At 32.9% G+C, this 19,171-nt stretch overlaps 1 protein-coding gene across 8 annotated transcripts in view; it reads right to left on the minus strand.

The window, feature by feature from the left end:
• Window positions 1–17,327, minus strand: part of LOC106078792 (protein-methionine sulfoxide oxidase mical3b-like) — a 28,297-nt gene extending 10,970 nt beyond the window's left edge. For 2 of the 8 annotated variants that reach the window (XM_056032896.1, XM_056032891.1), the window contains exons 1-19: window positions 16,723–16,877; window positions 13,670–13,950; window positions 12,150–12,357; window positions 11,567–11,680; window positions 11,155–11,250; window positions 10,814–11,070; window positions 10,166–10,423; window positions 9,810–10,012; window positions 9,351–9,484; window positions 7,979–8,135; window positions 7,803–7,851; window positions 7,511–7,658; window positions 6,801–6,925; window positions 6,650–6,718; window positions 6,313–6,528; window positions 5,890–6,079; window positions 5,059–5,138; window positions 2,767–2,845; window positions 1,645–1,843 (exon numbers count right to left, since the gene is read on the minus strand). In XM_056032896.1, the coding sequence (XP_055888871.1) occupies window positions 1,645–1,843; window positions 2,767–2,845; window positions 5,059–5,138; window positions 5,890–6,079; window positions 6,313–6,528; window positions 6,650–6,718; window positions 6,801–6,925; window positions 7,511–7,658; window positions 7,803–7,851; window positions 7,979–8,135; window positions 9,351–9,484; window positions 9,810–10,012; window positions 10,166–10,423; window positions 10,814–11,070; window positions 11,155–11,250; window positions 11,567–11,680; window positions 12,150–12,357; window positions 13,670–13,939 (2,852 nt within the window). In that variant the 5' untranslated portion in view covers window positions 13,940–13,950; window positions 16,723–16,877. Of the gene's footprint in view, window positions 1–1,644; window positions 1,844–2,766; window positions 2,846–5,058; window positions 5,139–5,889; window positions 6,080–6,312; window positions 6,529–6,649; window positions 6,719–6,800; window positions 6,926–7,510; window positions 7,659–7,802; window positions 7,852–7,978; window positions 8,136–9,350; window positions 9,485–9,809; window positions 10,013–10,165; window positions 10,424–10,813; window positions 11,071–11,154; window positions 11,251–11,566; window positions 11,681–12,149; window positions 12,358–13,669; window positions 13,951–14,548; window positions 15,241–15,301; window positions 15,475–16,722; window positions 16,878–16,929 lie in introns of those variants that run through there. The other 6 variants (XM_056032892.1, XM_056032894.1, XM_056032893.1 and 3 more) reach the window with 6 other exon arrangements.
• Between the last annotated feature and the right edge of the window lie 1,844 nt (window positions 17,328–19,171).

A 19,171-nucleotide genomic window follows, 5' to 3' on the forward strand; every position in this document is an offset into this window, starting at 1 on the left:
TTTCAAGCAGTAAACATTGGTGCTCATATTTAACAGGTGGCAGAATTTTATTATTTATTTTTGAGGTTATTGTTAAGAGATATTTACCCAAATTATAAATTTAGTTTCATGTCAAAACAAAATGTAACTTACTATTGAAGATTTAACATGTAATGTTTAAGCGAAGGTTTCACCTTAAAACCAAATTTTGTCTTAGAATACTACCACAGCCATGAAAGTTTCCAAATAATTTGATAAACACATAAAATGAGTAATAAATAAGTCAAATGTCAAGTTTGACATTTGGTATGATGTCACAGCTGTGTATTGTTTTTTTGTAATGCACAATTGTAAAACAAATTTCCTCACAGATAATAGAGATTATTATTGCTAACGAGTCAGTTTTGTTGGTGGTTATGCTAATGTGATCACTTTCTGAGTAGATGTTATTTTACTATTATAAAAGTGTTTATTTGGAAAATATGTAGCTAAGGTTCTAGAGATTAGTGTTTGATTGATTTATGTAACTGTTTATTTGTTTTAAGTCTTGTATTAACTTTCTGTCGACTCACAATCTCAGGGGTGCTTAGTATACTTATTAGTTTCTGTGCAATTAGTTCAAGAGGTCACATGTCCAGCACAACAAAACATTTACTTTACCTAGACAAATTCATATCACCATTAGAGCTAGATACACTTAGTACAATAATTAAAGAAGGTAATATGTAAAAAAAAACAACAATCAATTACTTTAACCAGCTGTGGCAAGGCACCATTATATATAGCTCCTTTTTGTCTCAGAAAGCAATGAATGCACCCATATAAGTCACTGGTTTTGGTTTTGTCTTGAGACTAATCAAGCCAATTCTAGAGAGGCAGACTTTGCTACAATCCGTGCATGTGTATGCGTCTGATTCAGGGCTAGCTGACAGGGCAGCTTTCTTTTTTTTTCTCTTTTTAAGGCCGCTTCGTTTCTCTCGCTCTCAGCGAGGAATGTCCAAGCACACACAGTCTGTCTCCATGCATTCTGGTCTTTGGATATTTCTTTCCCCATACTATCGTTGATGTCTGTGGCTCTCATGTCTCACTTGCAGATATCTCTATAGGTAAGTCTTGGGCAGCCCTTGTGTCTGACTCCCTCCACAAGCTCAGCATACAAGATAACTTTGGGGATTCTACCATCTGGCATGCGGGTGACATGTCCAAGCCTTCTTTGTGTCAGGAGAGCATACATGCTGTTCATATTGGCCTATCTCAAAACTTCCTGATTGGAGACATGGTCCTTCCAAGAGATGCTCATATGTTGTCATGGCCAGGGGTGTCAATGGGGATAAGCTTCTTTTGTCTATAAAATACTCCCAATGGCATGCGTCTCAAATAGCCTCTGATAAAGCACCCTCGTCTAAGATTGTTGTAAGTAACAATTCCAGCCATCAAATTTTCTTTAGAAACAAAGATAATCTTAATTACTTACAGTGGACGACACACAAAAAAAAGTTCTACTTCTATATGGGGTTGTGAAAATAATTAATTTCAATCAACACAGTTCTAATAAAATAAAAGATTAACACAAAAATCAGAATGTGAAAGTGCATTCTAATAACTTTAACTTCAAATAGTTCTCCAATACTAAACCTAATGATATTCTACCAATGTATTTCTTACTCTGAATATGAATCTGAGTCCGAGTCATCATCTCCATCAGATAGTGGGTTAGATAAGGAAGCTCTTAAATTGTGTTCAAACTGTTCCTCTTCTGACTCTTCTTCACAACCATCAAATGAAATCTCAAACTCTACTCTCTCTTGCATATTTTTATTTTCTGTCACATCTTTAGCAAGGAGATGTGGTGACAACTCAGAGGCTGAAGGAGAAAATCCCAATAAGGTACAACAGGCAGTGCACAAAGTACAGTCATGTACATAAACAAAATAGTCATTGGCTTGATATTATTTATAGATGCTCAGTGCACTCTAGTCCAAAATGTATTGTGTGGACATGGTGAGGAGGGGAGGGAAGCATCTGGGAGGTTTCCATGCTGCCATTAGGAGGCCCAGAAAAACACAACTCAGCTTGAGTCAAATCCCAATTAAAAATTCCTAGTCAACATCTGGATTGAAACTTAGCCAAATATCCCACATCCTTTAGTTGATAACATCAAACATTTTGTATAATTTCCAATATTAGACATGAAAAACATGTTTTCATGTAACACAGAATCTATTCATGAAATATTGACAATAGAAGCAGGTAACACTAGGAAGAACCAAGTGTTGGGTACAATATCTAGTTCCAAAACTATATTTCACTGCAGATTTGCACAATCAAAGTGAGTGTTTATTGTCAAGAATTACTGGGTGGCTCAGTGAGTAACACATTAGTAAAAATTGAAGAAACTCTGAAAGATATTTCTTCCTACCATGAACCATCCAAAACATCCCCAAAATGTTGGATATGACAGGTAGCTTTTTGGATCTTCAGGGCATTAAACCCCATTTTGGAAATTCACCCAAAAATCCTAATAAAACTAAGTGCAATTAAAAAACAAAATGAAAATAGCAAGAGTCAAATTAAAGATGATATTGGAAAATATGGAGTCACATAGCCATGAATGAACTACTGGTGAAAGACAAACCCAGCACCTTTTGTAAAGATGACTAAATAAATAGGATCAGGTTATTATGGCTTGCATTAAAGTAGTTTGGAGTTATGGAAATTTTGAAGGTTCATATTATGAAGACAATAAATTAAAGCATTACAAAACACTATTATAATTAATGAACTTACAATCTGTAATGTTGTCATTGAAGGCATTTAGAATGTCCACACTTAATGCTGAAGATGTGATTAACTCGGGTAACTTCTTCTAAAGAGAATTAAACAAGGAAATCTCAAACACACAAACAACTATATTATCAAAGGAAAAACAAAATTTTGTTGGCCAATATAGTATTGTTCAATTAGTATCAGGGTTCCCCCACCATTCTGAGATTAGAATTTCAGGAGATTTCCAGGAGTTTTCCAGGAGAAAATATTCGATTTCAGGAGCGGAAAAATGCGAACTATATCTATATTTAGTAATAAATATAAGAATTACCATATACAAGTATAAAAATTTATTTTTTTTCCTTTTCAAATTAGCAAATTCAAAAGTAACTGATTAAAGAGTAAAAAAGTACTTGTAAACCAATAAGCCTATTTGCACTACTCTCTCTATATATATTGCTTGTATTAGTCAACATTAGGAATTAATTAAAATCTCTAAAAACAAATTGCAATGTATAACACATTATCAATATCAGTTAACTATTTCAGTGGAAATCTCTTGCATTGATTGTTTTTATTAACAATAGCTGTCTTTAAATCTATAAAATCTAGCTCTGAATCATAAAGCTAGAAGTGAATTTGAAAGTAAAACCATGAATAGTTTAATTTTATATAGCAGCTTAGACTATATAGACCATATTACACTATACTCTAAGCCCCATCTACTTCACAATCTAGATTTATAAAACTAAAACTAAGAGAGAGATTCCAGAATCTAAGTAGATCTCTATTAGATCTAGAATTCTAGAAATATAATCTATACCATATATCATATACACTCTAAGGCCTCCACCCTAAACTAAAGACAGTAAAGTAGAATAGTAGGCCCTATATTCAGTATATACTATATTGGCTATATCACTATCTATATCTGTCTCTATCTAGAATCTAGATCTATCTATTTTTTTCTATACTATCTCTATCAAGTCAATCTAGATCTGACTAGACATCTACTTACTAGTCTAGTACTACTACTACTAGATCTAGATTGACTAGATCTAGATCATACTGATCATAGTAGATCTAGTAGACTAGATATAGATCTAGTCTATATCATATTATAATATACGGACTTAACGGATGTATTAGACTTAGTAGTACTACTAATAGATAGATCTAGTAGTTCTAGTCTAGGCCAGGCTATCTACTTTTCTAGATTTACTATTTACGGTCTAGTCTTGATTTTAATATCAAGTCTTTCTAGATTTAGATCTAGATAAAATAGATCTAGCATTTTCATTCTAATTCTAGATCTATCAAATCTATGTAGATCTTTTTTTTTTTTTTAAAATCACTTTTGATTTTTTTAAAGAGATCGAGATAGACTTAGAATACTGGTACTTAGATCTATGTATATATATGCTAGTGACTATTAAAGTAAATAAAGTATTAGAACTTCCATTTTAGGTTTTAATTCGCCATATTATTACGTTTTTATTAAAAGAAAGCCGACAATGCCGTTTTTTTTTCTTAATCGCCCATAGGATTGGCGATTTTCATATTGAATGACACCCAAAAAATCAATTTTGTATATTTTTCAGGAGATTCTTATGACTTTTCAGGAGATTTTTAATAATTTCAGGAGATTTCCAGGCATTTTTCATATCTTTTGCAATTTCAGGAGATTTCCAGGAGCTCCTGAAAAATCAGGAGGCCACGGGAACCCTGTAGTATGTAATTCAATGAAAAATGATTGACTAATTTTATTTATTGGCTTTATTATAATAAAATGTTAACTACTTAATATATATTAAATAAGAATATATGTAATTATCCTTGGCAAAATGTTTTACAGCAAAACATTATAACAACAGCAAACAAAATGCACATTGATACCAGAGTTTCCCTCTAGCATTACATGTAAAGCTTACATCAGAAAGTTGGCTTTTATTCAACAATTGAATTGCCCAAAAAATTGTTTCCTACATCAAAAGAGTTCTTGTGACTTTTGTTTTTGCTAATGGTGACTTGTATTTTTTTCATGATAGTCAAAGGTTAAAATTGTCTGCTAAAGGGTGTTTTTTTTTTTTGTTTTCATATTTGCAATCTTTAGCTTTCTAAGTAATGTTTTTTTCAAATAGATGTCTAAGTTTGTTGTTTTTTTCTTTTTTGTTGCCAATGATCTTACTTGCAGCATTTACGATTTTATTAAGTTTCTATAAGTTGTTTTGTTTAATGTTCAGATTGTCAAACTAGGTATACACACTTATATTTTGAAGTCAAGATTACAAAGTAATAAAAATGTAAACATACTGAAGTTTTTTCTTCTAGACTTTTTCTTTGTGACTTGATTCTTAACTCAGGTAGAGTATGTCTAAAACAATAGAATTTAACTGTGGACACAAAATATAAAATAGAAATAGTCACAGCCTACAAAACATATTTTTTAACACTGCAGTCAACATTTTGGTAACAGTGACAAAATATAAATTTTGGTAACATATCAGTGACAAAATATAAAAGTTAAGAAATAAAGAAATAGAGTTTAGTAGCTCTTATCATGGCAAGGCAGGCACTTGATTGAAATCTGCTAGGAAAGAGGAAAGTGGGCCGGCCCAAGCAAACCTGGAAGAGGTCAGTCATCAGCGAGATTGGGGATACTGGAATGCCTTGGGAACAGATGAAGAAAGCAGTTGCTCAGAAATGAGTTTGGTGGAAAGGTGTGGTTGCAGCCCTAGGCTCGCCTTGGAGTTCACAGGATTGACTCACTCAGCTCTATCAAGATAGCTATGATTCAATCTTAAGCAAAATCCCTCTTTAAAGACCCAATTTATTTATTCTACCATGACTGTAACAATTTAGTCTAAAACTGAAATATATTCAGATATGAGAGAAATGACTTATTTACTCCATATATAATAATGTAGAAAATCTGATTTAGTTAGTATCCCTATTACAAGATAAGTATCTCTATCAAGAATAACATTAAAAATACCTTGAGTATAATATTAAAATTTAAAATGCCTGGTTTAGTATCTGTATCAAAAGAGTAATGATATATAAAATACCTGATTTAGTATATATATATATATATCACAAAAGTAATGACATATAAAATAGCTAGAGTAATGATATTTAAACTACCTGGTTTACTATCTCTATCACAAGAGTAATGATTCAATCTCAAACTAACTCCACAGTGATCACACTTGAAACAGTTGCGATGAAAGAATTCTCCCTCAGCACTCATTCGTTCCATCAGGTAGACTCTTTTGTGACAAAAAGAACAAAATTCACTTTCAGGCTTCGCTGCTAGCAGGGTAGGTTGACCTTTCTAAAACAAATGGTAATATAGTGTAGAGTCATTACAATACACCCTAAGCATAATTAAACTTCAATTTGATGTTAATCTGACTTTTTTTAATTGAGCATAAGATTATACATGTGAATATAAGTTGCATCCCTACATGGACTTAAAGAACATAAAGTATTTCCTTTTCACTTTGTTTAATTCTTTTACATAATAAAATAGCCCAACAAATAATAGAAACATATTAAAGCACATACCAATTTTCTGATTAACTCTGGTGGTTGATTTCCTTCAATACTCTTGAACTTTGACACTAACAAGTCTGCCATTGCTGTTACACTGACAGCACCTGACCTTTCTTCATTTTTGTTAACCTTCAACCTGACATCGTCAGCTTTACGGTTCAGTTGAAGCCGGTTGGCTATCTCACTCATTGGTAATTTGTTATATTGAGTCAATTCTACATCAATTTTCTGAAATGATATATCCATATTGTTTTGTATAAAAAAAAAAAAAGTGCTGGAAGAAAAACATCTTGGCAACATAAGTGCAGTGTTAGCAAAGTGCTAGAAATTTGATGACTAGAAAACGTACCTCTTGTCTGTCCTTCTTTTTCTTGGACCCAAAAGTCAATTCATCACTAGTTTCTTCTTGCTCTTTTCGCTAGAAGAAATGTAAACTGGTTTTTATAGGCCAAGATGATAAAGGGAATGCTAAACAAAACTTTATTTCTTATTTCGCTTACCTTTTTTGACCTTGATTTTAATTTCTGTAAGATTGAAAGATGTCTCTTTGGAGACTGGGAAGGTTTAGGCACCAATGTCTCCATGGGTAAACTTTTCCTTTTTGCTTTGGCTGGAAGGGGGATAGCTAAAGAAAAAATATGATTAATTTTGTCACTATTTCAAATAAGATAGTAAGTTTATTTAAAGAAAGGCCCATTTCTAAAAACATAACATATTTCAAATTTACAAATCTGTACATATCTCTTAGTTTAAGGTTATTTCATGGAGCTTACTTTTTTCATTAAAAAAAAACAAACTATCAAAGACTAGTATCTTAGTAATTATTTACTTTCTGTTTCACTATTATAATCTTACATTTGAATGACTTAACTCATATACTAGTAAACATTTATGTTTAAAGATGAAATGGTAATTTATCTGAATAAATAAAATAATTTGTAAGTTTAAATGTTTGGCTTTTATATTTAAAAAACAAACAAACAAAAAAACTAAAAGGTTCCTTCAAAAGTAGAACAAAACAAAAAAAAATTGTTTTTATTAATTTTAAGAAAGTGTTGATGTTGACTTGAGTATAATTTTAGTCCAAGTATTTTTGTTCTTGCTCTGTGACATTGAAGACGTGATACCAGCCATTAGTTTGTTGACACCTTTGGTTTTTCTTCATTATCACTAATAAATAAAAATAAATTTAAAAAAGTGTTGTACTCACTGGAAGGCAATGGCTCATTTTTAAACAACTCATAAAACTGAGATAAATAAGAAATCATTGTAAGTTTATCAGGGGCTTCATGTTTGGCCATATCTTCACCAGTCATGACAGGAGTAATACCCAATTCTTTTTCAGCAGTAGTGAAAGCCTGTAAAAGTCAACACCAACTTTGTCATACCATTGATTCTTAAAGTCTGAAAGTCATTAATACTGTTTGTATCAATATCTTTACATTGGTAAAAAGCTTCATATGAAGAGTATTTAAAAAAACTAACAAAACTATTCAACACACCAAATGGTTATTAGCAGCAACTTCACATTCCATAAGTAATGTGTTTTGACTGAAACAGAAAATTATAAACAGATTAAAACTAGAATTAAACTGTATGGGCAACTCATTAAATCACATACTATAACTGTTTTCAACGTTTTCCTAACAGAGTTTACAAAACTAATGTGTCCACTTACATCAGTTTAGGTCGAAAGGAATGAATAAGAGCACACAGTGCCAGACCACTTCTCCAGGAACTTGTGAAATCCACAATATGTACATCCCTGTACTTGCCAGTGTTGAGAACTCTCTGACACCAACGCAACAAAGTGTAACTGTCAATTGTCAGATCTGCTGGAACCGAAAAAAAATAGTAGACAAAGTAAGGACTTGTGATGTAATGTTAAAAGTAGACAAAATAAGGTCTTGTGGTGTAATGTTAAAAGTAGACAAAATAAGGTCTTGTAATGTTAAAAGTAGACAAAATAAGGTCTTGTGGTGTAATGTTAAAAGTAGACAAAATAAGGTCTTGTAAAGTTAAAAGTAAATAAAGTAAGGTCTTGTGGTGTAATGTTATGAAATGTGATGAAATGTTAAAAAGTAGACAAAGTAAGGTCTTGTGGTATAATTTTTAAAAGTAGACAAAGTAAGGTCTTGAAGTCTTGTGATATAATGTTAAAAAGTAGACAAAGTAAGGACTTGTGATGTAATTTTTAAAAGTAGACAAAGTAAGGTCTTGAAGTCTTGTGATGTAATTTTTAAAAGTAGACAAAGTAAGGTCTTGAAGTCTTGTGATATAATGTTAAAAAGTAGACAAAGTAAGGTCTTGAAGTCTTGTGATGTAATTTTTAAAAGTAGACAAAGTAAGGTCTTGAAGTCTTGTGATGTAATTTTTAAAAGTAGACAAAGTAAGGTCTTGAAGTCTTGTGATGTAATTTTTAAAAGTAGACAAAGTAAGGTCTTGAAGTCTTGTGATGTAATTTTTAAAAGTAGACAAAGTAAGGTCTTGTGATGTCACATTAAAAAAGACAATGTAAGATCTTGTTTAAAAAATAGACAAAGTATGGTCTAGTGAAATGCAGCTATTAAAAGCTAGAAGATTTAAAGACTTGACTTTCTAAAAACATCTCTGAAATCAATAATTTTAAACTGTTCATCTTCAGAATCTAGGATACAACTAATCAATGAGGTCCTTTTAAAAAATACATTGAAGTTTTGGCTCTGGCCTGTTCTTCAAACTTAAAGTTACCAGATGTGTCCTTGAAGTTATCAGATGTATCTTAATTCCACAGTTACCAAATATATGTTTGGACAGCGTAAAGAAAGATCATAGTACCAGTCTAACATTGCTATTAGCAGTAAATTGTTTAACTTCACAATGTGACCAATATTTTAGTTCCCATGAAAACAAGAAAGCATAAATAAAGCATGAATGATTTAAGATAATACTAACTGTTTAGGGTTATAATACTAGTTTAGAGATACCTGGTATTGATGTGTAATTCTCAATATATCATTTACAGAAATTAAAACTAATTAAGGTGACCAAAGCACTGTCATTCCTATTACCATTAGGTACTTTGTTTGCTGCAGCCACTGCTGAGATATCTTCTTCCTCCAATTCTTTCTCATCAAACACACCACCTTCATATAGATGCTTCACCTGGTTTGGTTTGATGGCTCTCACATTCAAGTTTGGGTACCTTAAAAAATATTGTTGAATCTATTTGTAAGGTGTAGGAGAAAATCCATTTCTAAATCAAAAAATTATATCAAAAGTTACCATCAAATAGCAATAACAGATTATTAAAGTCAAAGGCTCCAAGATTTGTAATGTAAGTACGCCTTCTCTGAATTTGTGTCAACATATTTAGAACAAACACTAGAAACCTTGACAGTGCTCCCTTTGAGAAATGCACAGCAACATCCCTTTAGAGCAATTCATCCAAATGGCACAAACTATACATGAATACTTGTTGAACACTAACAAATGACATATAAAAAAACAGGGGAAGCTATTTCAAGTACCTTGTGTTGGGATCTATGCTATAGGCATTGTGATTCTTGTGTAAGTAACTGGGTGTAGTCTGAGACAGAACTGTGAAAATACTTTCTCGCTCTGCTAAAACCTTTAAAGGACTGCAGCCTAAGGCCCAGCTTCTTATCATCCATGCAGCATCAAAGGCACCAAGAAATCCTCTAGCACAACCAGAGCCAGTGGGCCAAAATGGCTAGAAAATAAATTGAATTTGAAAATCTAAAAAAAAAAAAGTTTATCATGCTGGTAACAAAATCAACCAGTAAACATAAGTCTAATAAAAGAAGACCATGTAAATTGAAATCAAGTCTACTCTTCTTAAGTATTCGGAAGCCAAGGTTTTTACCTCCAACAATGTGTCACCAACAAGTCCCATCAATAAATGATGCCCATTTTTATAGACAAATCTGGAGGCATTCTCAGCAGCAAACATGGACGTGAAATCAAACATAGCCACATCAGCCTGGCCATAATGATTGACAGCATATTCTAAACTTGGCAGTTGGTAGTTAGTGGAGAAGTCAGCTGCTTCACGTGCGAATGCCATAAGTGCATCTTGATTAACATTGGACCGATCAAGTAAAGCAACAGTATCAGCAAAATCCTTTCAAACAAATAAAAACAGAAATATTTATAAAATTTATACAATTGCATTATAATTGAATTGCATAATTTAATGAAATTCTTAGGATAAAATGTGTACATTTGGCAGAAATAACAAAATGTGATATCTAGGCAGTGTGTTGTGTACTAAATGAAACAAGTACTGGAATATTCTGCATTGGTAACAGAGATCCAATATTTGTAGAAACTTTAAAGTAAATTTAAAACAAAGTATTTCATGTAACAAAAAATAAAAATTTTGTTTCTGAATGTTTGTCCTGAACAACTAGTTAGAAATTCAAAGAAGCAGAAGCAAGAATATTTTGTAAATTTTAGTTTTATCTTAGCCAACAATATAAAATGTTCAAGGCTTCTCAGGTTCAATTCTTACCTCTTTCAGTACACCCTTCTCTAACAGACTGGCTTTTTTAGCAGTCATAACAAAATAATGAGTATCATCCTTGTAATAAACAATATTTTCAAGATCAATTCTGGTCTTCTCTTTCAAATCAAGAAAAAATTTCTGGTTGAATATAAAAGCCACGCCACTAATCTCTTCCACCCTAGCTTCTGCTTGTGTATTTCTGTTGATGAAATTGGCAGTGACTGCAATAGCCAGTTTGCCACGAAATTCTTTACGCCTGAAGCCTATGAGATAAAAATAGTAGACATGATCAGAAACTACTTGATGTTATGTAAGAAAAACAAAAATGTATGAAGTAAACTTCTCACCTGGTAAAGTATTTCTCTTGCCATCAGCAGCAATGAGAACATTGAACTCATACTCTGAGACTGGGTGATTATCTGGTAACACCTGACAGTGCCAACCTGCAAGTCAAGTAGTAAAGCATTGTAATATATTACAACAGATCTTTTTGATTGTAGAATATTTCAAATCTGACATAGATCTCTAGGTTAAGCTATAAAAGTACACTTTCTTGCTTTAAATATATATTTTTTAAAATGTTAAATTTCAACAAGATATTCAATTCCATTGTTTGGTATGCTTTTTTTCTTTTCATTTAGTCTGCAAGTAAAACGAAATTGAATTCATACTGTATATACTAATGTTATTATTGATTAGTAATATAAAATAAACCTTAAAAAAAAAAAATACATCCCAGGAAATGCAATTTTAACAAACCTGTACTCTGATCTATAGGAGGTTCCACCAAATGTTGAAATGTCACATTAACATGAACTTCGACACCAAGCAATAAGGCCACCTTCAACAGTATACACTGCAACTGTCTTATACCTAAAATAAAGAATAGTTAATTGCAGAAATAAATATGGTTCAGATAATGCTATTTAATAAAAATCCACAAGAATTTCAGATTATATTATAATATATATGTTTTTCTCATAGAACAGGTTGTATAGTTCTTTTTAGTGGATTTTAAGAACTTTATACTAAGAATATATTCATTCATATTTCTTTTTAAGTGATTTAATTCAGAAGATTTTCTTTCTAATAATTAAAGACATTATCTCAAATTTGTACATATTTTGACAATAAGATTTTAGATATTTTAGGTGGTATGTTTTTTGAACAAAGTCTAATCATTCTAGAGTGTCTAATTATGAAAAAACACTTTTTATAATTTATAAATTCTATATTTATAATATAATTTATTACAATTATCACATTAATGACACATACTTTAATGGCAATGTTTAAAAAAAAAAAAAAAATTATGTCTCTACATAATTTAATATGAACTTACTAATGTGATCTATGGCTCCAGCACAAAATTTTCCAAAAAACTTCTTGGCCCCTAGGTTTCTAAGATCAGTAATTAGAAAAGGCCATAGATGAAGAACATTGTTCCTAGAAAATCTGTCTCTTTTTTCCACCAAAACTGTTTTAGCACCAAGTAGAGCACATTCTATAGCAGTCCTTAAACCACAAGGACCTGATCCTATAACAAGCACCTGCTCAACAAAGACAGAACTTCTAAATGTTAGATTTAAAGAAAGTTAATCTTCCAGCAAAGAGGTGATAAAGGGAGTTGATTGTGTCCATTAGTATACAAGATTTTGTTCCACAACTAAATATTTTCACTGTACATAAAAATAAAATGGACTAAAAATGAAAATGTGACAGAAAAAAGAATACAGAAAGCTGTCAGGGTATGAACCTTTAATTTTTTGCAACATAGCTAGAAAGACAGCAGGTTAATCTACTTGATTAGAGACATCCACTGGAACAACTGATTGGTAGAATTATATGGCCTAACATCCACCACTCTGGTGTCAAATATTGCCAACACTACCGGAAACTAAATCCTATGTCTGCTATTTTTGAACACACAACAAAGACTTTTAGATTTATTATTCTCTACAATGAAATGTTAAACACAGATTTACTTTATAAATAGTCATTTTAGCAAGGTTGCAGTCAAACTGAATATTATAGCGCCAAGGTCCAAGATGTCAACGTTTTTTATACAGCAGCGGTGTATCCCTTTCTAGGAGAATGTGGCATGTTGACAAAGGGGGACAAAAAGGTGGCCTTTTGCTTTTCAAGCAAAAATAAAACAGTTTAATTTGCACTGTTGTTATAAATTCATATTTCAGAATTAACCTTTTCAAGCCACCAGCCCAATGTATTGGTCTGCACGTAAATAACCCTGCCAGCCTGATATATTGGTCTGACGCACCTTACCCGAGACTGACAGTCTGTAGGAGTTCAGGGGACGTAAATGAGGGTCCAAGGGTCAATGACTTTAAGAGACATTTGAAAAAATAATTAAATTAACATCGTTTCATCTCCAGTAACAAGACAAACTCAAAATATTCTTTTCAAGAAGACATTTCAATATGTCTTTGTCTTAACCAAAAATATAACCTGTCTTTCTAACACCAGAATGCTCTAATTTATCCAAAGTGACATGTATTCTGTTCAAGGGTGAGGATGATCTTATGAGGATCAAGACCCATTACAAATGGACATGCTCTTCTGAATTGAATGTCTCTCACATTGGTATTGGTTCTAAAGCTAAGCGAGACTTTAGTTTGTGAGAGAGGTGCCTTTAGTATAAGTTTGAATATCACTGCTCTTTATGTTCTGCACATATTCTTAACAAACTATGTTCATTTAATGGTGCTAATTCATCTCTACTCAATTACTGCTACTTTGGCTTCAACAAGTTTTTTTTGTAAGATATGATACACGATATTATTTTAAAATTTCAGAAAGCTTTGTTTGTTTAAATCATATAAAATGGTAAATAAATTAACTTACTTTCATATTGGCGCATGCTTGCTGCTTTTTGTAATCTCTATGAGATGCACGTTTATCCAATTTGGCCCACAAATTCTGTGCTTTCCATGAGCCCTTCAATTTTGTCTTTAAAGTAGCATAGAAGTGTCTATGGTCTGCATGTCTCAATTCAGTTACATCCAGCAACTGATTAAAAGATGTCAAAATTGACTTACAAGTGACTGCTGAGATAAATTGATCAAAAATCTGCTCACATGAAGTACCCAACTCTTCATTAGCAGTGCCAGTCATGATTCGATGATCTAAATAAAAAAAAAAGAAAACATTAAACCTGAGTGACTCTTTATGGTCATAACAAGGTGTATATTATGCTGAATAAAAAATAAAATACTATATATATATATATAATGTAACTTATCTAATATAAAGTAGAATGTGAGGCGTATAGAAATCAAAACCACTTGACCCATCTTAATAAAACTTGGCAGAAATGTTCCTTGGGTACTAACTTAGACTGTATTTTATGGATGTAGGCCATGTTTACATGCTGTGTCTAAATGATGAAACAAGACCGAGAGGTCACGCATGCGCAGCAGAGATGAACATCCCTATATCTAAATTAGCTCTCATTCAAGAAAACTTTATTTTGTTATTTTACACATGAACATACAAATATGTGTCTATTCATTTCATTATTTGATGCACATTAACCTTCAAATTTGAGTTTACAAAACATTTTTTACATAAAATCATTCGCTCTAAATGTTAATAGCTTTAAACGTCTTGACACACTTTTCCATAACTTGCGGCACCATTGCTTACATTACGAATGAAATTAACGTCAGAGGTCATAATATCGAGCATTATAATGGTATATTATTAAACTAATAAACTACTTACATAATGCAATTTACTTTCCAATGTGTTTTTTTAAAGCATTTAAGCCTACAGTTACCAATTCGGTTTAATTTTAAGTCTTTATTTTCAATTTACTTTTTTCTTTAAGATTTACTTATGCGCATTTACACCTCTTAGCAATTTAGCTACGAAATGATGAATGAAACACGGCTAATGTATCTAAGTCAACACATTACACCTACTTTTAGGTCGACACAAGCTCACATCACAGTGTTTATAGTCTTTTACTATTTTCACTATTTATTGACTAGACCACTAAGGCATTCAAATTGTTTAGATTCTAAATCTAGAGCTACATAAAATTAAACTAACAATGTTGTATAAACAACTACATTAATGCGTTTTTAGGTCTAAATATATTAACATAAAATAATTAATAAGCTTATTGAACCTTAAATTCATTCTTAAAATGATAGATCAAGAATGTTTATTGAAAGTAGATTATTGTACTTAATTTAAACAAATGAATCTAAGTTTAATCTAGGTCAAACAGTATAATATATTAGACTCTAAATCTAGATCTCAATATATATGCAAGCAAATCTTTTTGTAACAAAAATAGAATTTGGTCGATTGGCTATTTCAATAGCACTATTCAAACCATTTTAACATTCACGCATTCGCTTTACTTATTATTTTGTTTAATTGTTTCTAATTATTATTATAGCTTTTATATAGCGCTACTTTCATGCGTATAGAATGCTTAGAGCGATATGTAATATATGGTCCATTCACTTTTGTTTCCGTGCTGCCTTTAGGTACTCAGTAAACACAGCTCAACTCGAATCAAGTGTTGAGCCTCCTTCATAGGTAGCCAAACCAAGCCAAGTTCAAGCGTACTCAGCCTCTTGACCACGATTCCCACAAACTATTCTAATGTACTATATCAGTGACACACAAATTGAGACCTGCGGGCAACATATGGCTAGTTATTACTATAATATAATCTATATATTACTAGAGTGTAACTAGATCTAAAATATCTAAATTAGAATCTAGATGATGTAGAATGTAGATCTTTAAGTACTTTGTATAGCCTATAGAATCTAGTCATCTATCTAGTATCTATATAGTCTAAGTCTAGATCTATAGGCTTATATTATTTACTAGTATAATTAAAGTATAATATATATATATATACTTAATATACTATATATATTTGACCACAGCGACCAAAATCTTAGTCTACAACGCCAGTATTGTGAGCACTCTCCTTTATGGCAGTGAAAGCTGGTCAACATACATGTACCAAGAGCACAGATTGAATAGTTTCCACTTGCGCTGCCTGAGACGCATAATGGGCATCTCTTGGAGGGACCATGTCTCCAATCAGGAAGTTTTGAGATTGGCCAATATGAACAGCATGTATGCTCTCCTGACACAAAGAAGATTACGCTGGCTCGGACATGTCACCCGCATGCCAGATGGTAGAATCCCGAAAGATATCTTATATGCTGAGCTTGTGAAAGTAGTCCGACCCAAGGGCTGCCCAAGACTAACATATATAGAGATGTCTGCAAGTGAGACATGAGAGCCACAGGCATCAGCGAAAGTATGTGGGAAAACATAGCCAAAGACCGGAGACAGACTGTGTGTGCTGGGACAACCTTTGCTGAGAACAAAAGAATTGAAGCGGCCTTAATCAAGAGGAAAAAAAAAAGAAAGCTGCCCTGTCCGCTAGCCCTGAATCAGAGGCATACACGTGTATGAATTGTGATTATTGTGGCAAAGTCTGCCGTTCTAGAATTGGCTTGATTAGCCACACCAGATTCTGCCCCGTCTCAAGATTAAGCCAAAACCAGTGACTCATTTGGGCGCATCCATTGCCTTTCGAGACAAAAGGAACCATATATACTCTCACTCCTTAGCCTAGGTAGTCTAAGACTGGACTCTCTAGCCAGAATTAATATATTATATATTGAATATTGTATAGTATAGATCTAATATTAATCTCTAATCTAGATATATATAATATTATATTTATAGTCTAATCTAGACACCAAAAGGGTCCTTCGATGTATTGTTTTACCATCTAGACTTAGTTCTAAAGAGTTTCTTAGAGATAATCTAGAATTGTAGAGTATCTAACTGCATTTAACTGCAATCTTGAATCTAGATCTAACTATTCTAACTAATCTAAGTATTCTTAGTCTTACCCACAGGCCCACACTGGCCACAGCCCACAGCCACAGTTACATAAGTTTGACTCTTGAGCTTAAACTAAAAGTCAATTAAGTCTAAGTGATAATCATAATCATTATTTAATGATTTATGACTATGTATGATCATAGTTGATCATAGCTAACAACACAATAACTTGAATAACAAAATAAATTTTTTTTTTAAATCAAATTAAATGTTACTGTAGACTGTAGTGTAGATTACTCTTTTACAGTAGAGTAGACTGTAGTCGTAGTGTAGAGATTAGTGTAGATTTGTAGATCTAGAAACTGTCTAGTCTAGAATCTAGATTTTCTAGTTAGACAATTACTAGTACGTTTAGTCTAGAGTCTAGTTTAGATCTAGAATCTAGTATGACTCTGTATGACGAATACATTTGAACGGCGCCTGGTGCAAAAAAAAATGTTTAAATTTAAATTAGAGTTAATTAGACCAAGATCTAGACTAGATATGATCTGATAGATCTAGATCTAGGTCGTAGGCGTAGGACTACAACACAGTTTGTTTTGTTTTCCCATTCATGAATGCATTTTTCTAGATATAAATCTATTATTAGCCGCCATATTTTAGATTTTGTTTAGGCATACATTTGTTGCCAGATTTTTATTTCAAGTTTCCGTCAATCCCTAACCTTCTCTTCTTATTCGTGAGTCATAGACTAGATACTAAACAGAATAACCCACAAACTGCGACGCCCACGTTGGAGCTCGACAAAAGCCACTTTGTATCCAACCTTGTATTACTTGTAATATAGCAATATATGAATATAATAATAATAGCATGACGCGTAGGACGTAATCATCTTCTTTTTTAAAGTAATTTCTGTATTATATAAATACAAGAACTATCTTCATTAGAAAGGATCCATTGAATTATCTGGTATACAGGCCGGCCCGGGTACGCTGTTCTGCCTCAACGTGGCACCCGGGTGGTAACGGTTACTTGAGGGTTTAACTAGGCTAAATGAATGGCGAAACAATACTCCCGTGGGGATGCCCACGGGTAAACGAGCACGGGCGGAGTTGCAAAAGAGTCCCAATAAACCTGTCACACATCCATGCGCTGTTCCTCAAGGGACCGTTACATCGAGTCCCCCACGGTATAACGAAGGAAAATGGCGGAGGCTCCCGGTGTCCTCGGCCTTCGGCCATGTTCAGCCAAGCATGCGTCCGGGGCCAAAGGTATTGGAAACAGCAATGCTTTACATAGGCAATGACTCGGTTCTCTCTCAAACAGAACAGTGTGTTCACGCAGTTTTTTTTTTTTTTTTTACTGTTTGGCGTCCAAACAGTTTTTTTTTTCAAACTTTGAGCTCGAAGAGCCTTCGGCTCAACTCTTAAGATGATCAAACGGTATACAGGCCGGTGAAAGGGATCTCTTGTTCGCTTTTGCTGGCCTTAGGGTTCCAAGTGCGATGCACAACTTTACACAATTTCAAATGGTGACTTATTGAGTTTGAACGTCCTAAGAAGAACGCGGTCAGAAAGATTTTAAAAAAAAAAAAAACTTTCTTTAGAAAAATTTTTAGCTGCGTGTAAATTTTAAAGTTGATAGCTGATGATGTAAAGGTCATCTGATTATATGGGCCACGGTTAACGACTGTATCATATGACAAACATAATAACCAAACGCCTTTACTTTCCCCAACTAATGTCAGGTCAGAGGCGCCATAAAGATCCCAAAATTAAAAATCCGTCTTTACTTCACCAGGATTCCAATTCCGATTCCGGACTCTCCGATTCGGAATCAAAGGGCTCTACCAATCATGCAGCTACCGCGCCTTTAATGTTTTCAAATAGTGTGATCTAATGTTTCTAACTTTTTAAAAAATCGTATCTTATAAGGTCTAAATTACAAACGTTTCTTCATAAGAGAAGATAGAATATGCCTAATTATGCCCTACGTGTATCCACTTGTTAATCTAGTCGTGCATATTAATTAGGCCTACACACTTAAAACTCATTGGTTTTCCTGGCTGATTCAAGCAACCCATTCCATGCTCTGGTGCACTAGGGAAGAAAGAAACATTATTACATTACAGCAGCACCACAGTAAAACTGTCCTCTCTGGAGCTCGTTTCTGGGCCTTAGATTAAGGGATCATGGGTGGCCCATATGCCATGGTCCGTCGCTCGACCTTGTTGACGTAAGACCGCAACGCATAAGCATTGCATTTAACACCAACTGATTTGGTATAGCCTAAATCACTAAACTTGAAGACATTCAGGACAGAAATAAAACAACTTAAAAGCAATAACAGATAAAACACGAAACACTAAATATAAATCATAGCATACCAATACAGAAACTAAACAGTTTAAATTTTAAAGCCCAGATTTTAAATCATCAAGGCACATTCATTATTATATAGCGATCTGAATCTGATATATGCATATGCTAGGCAGACAAAGGTATTGGCAGCTGC

This window comes from Biomphalaria glabrata, chromosome 6 (assembly GCF_947242115.1).
Source record: "Biomphalaria glabrata chromosome 6, xgBioGlab47.1, whole genome shotgun sequence".
NCBI classification, from domain to species: domain Eukaryota; kingdom Metazoa; phylum Mollusca; class Gastropoda; family Planorbidae; genus Biomphalaria; species Biomphalaria glabrata.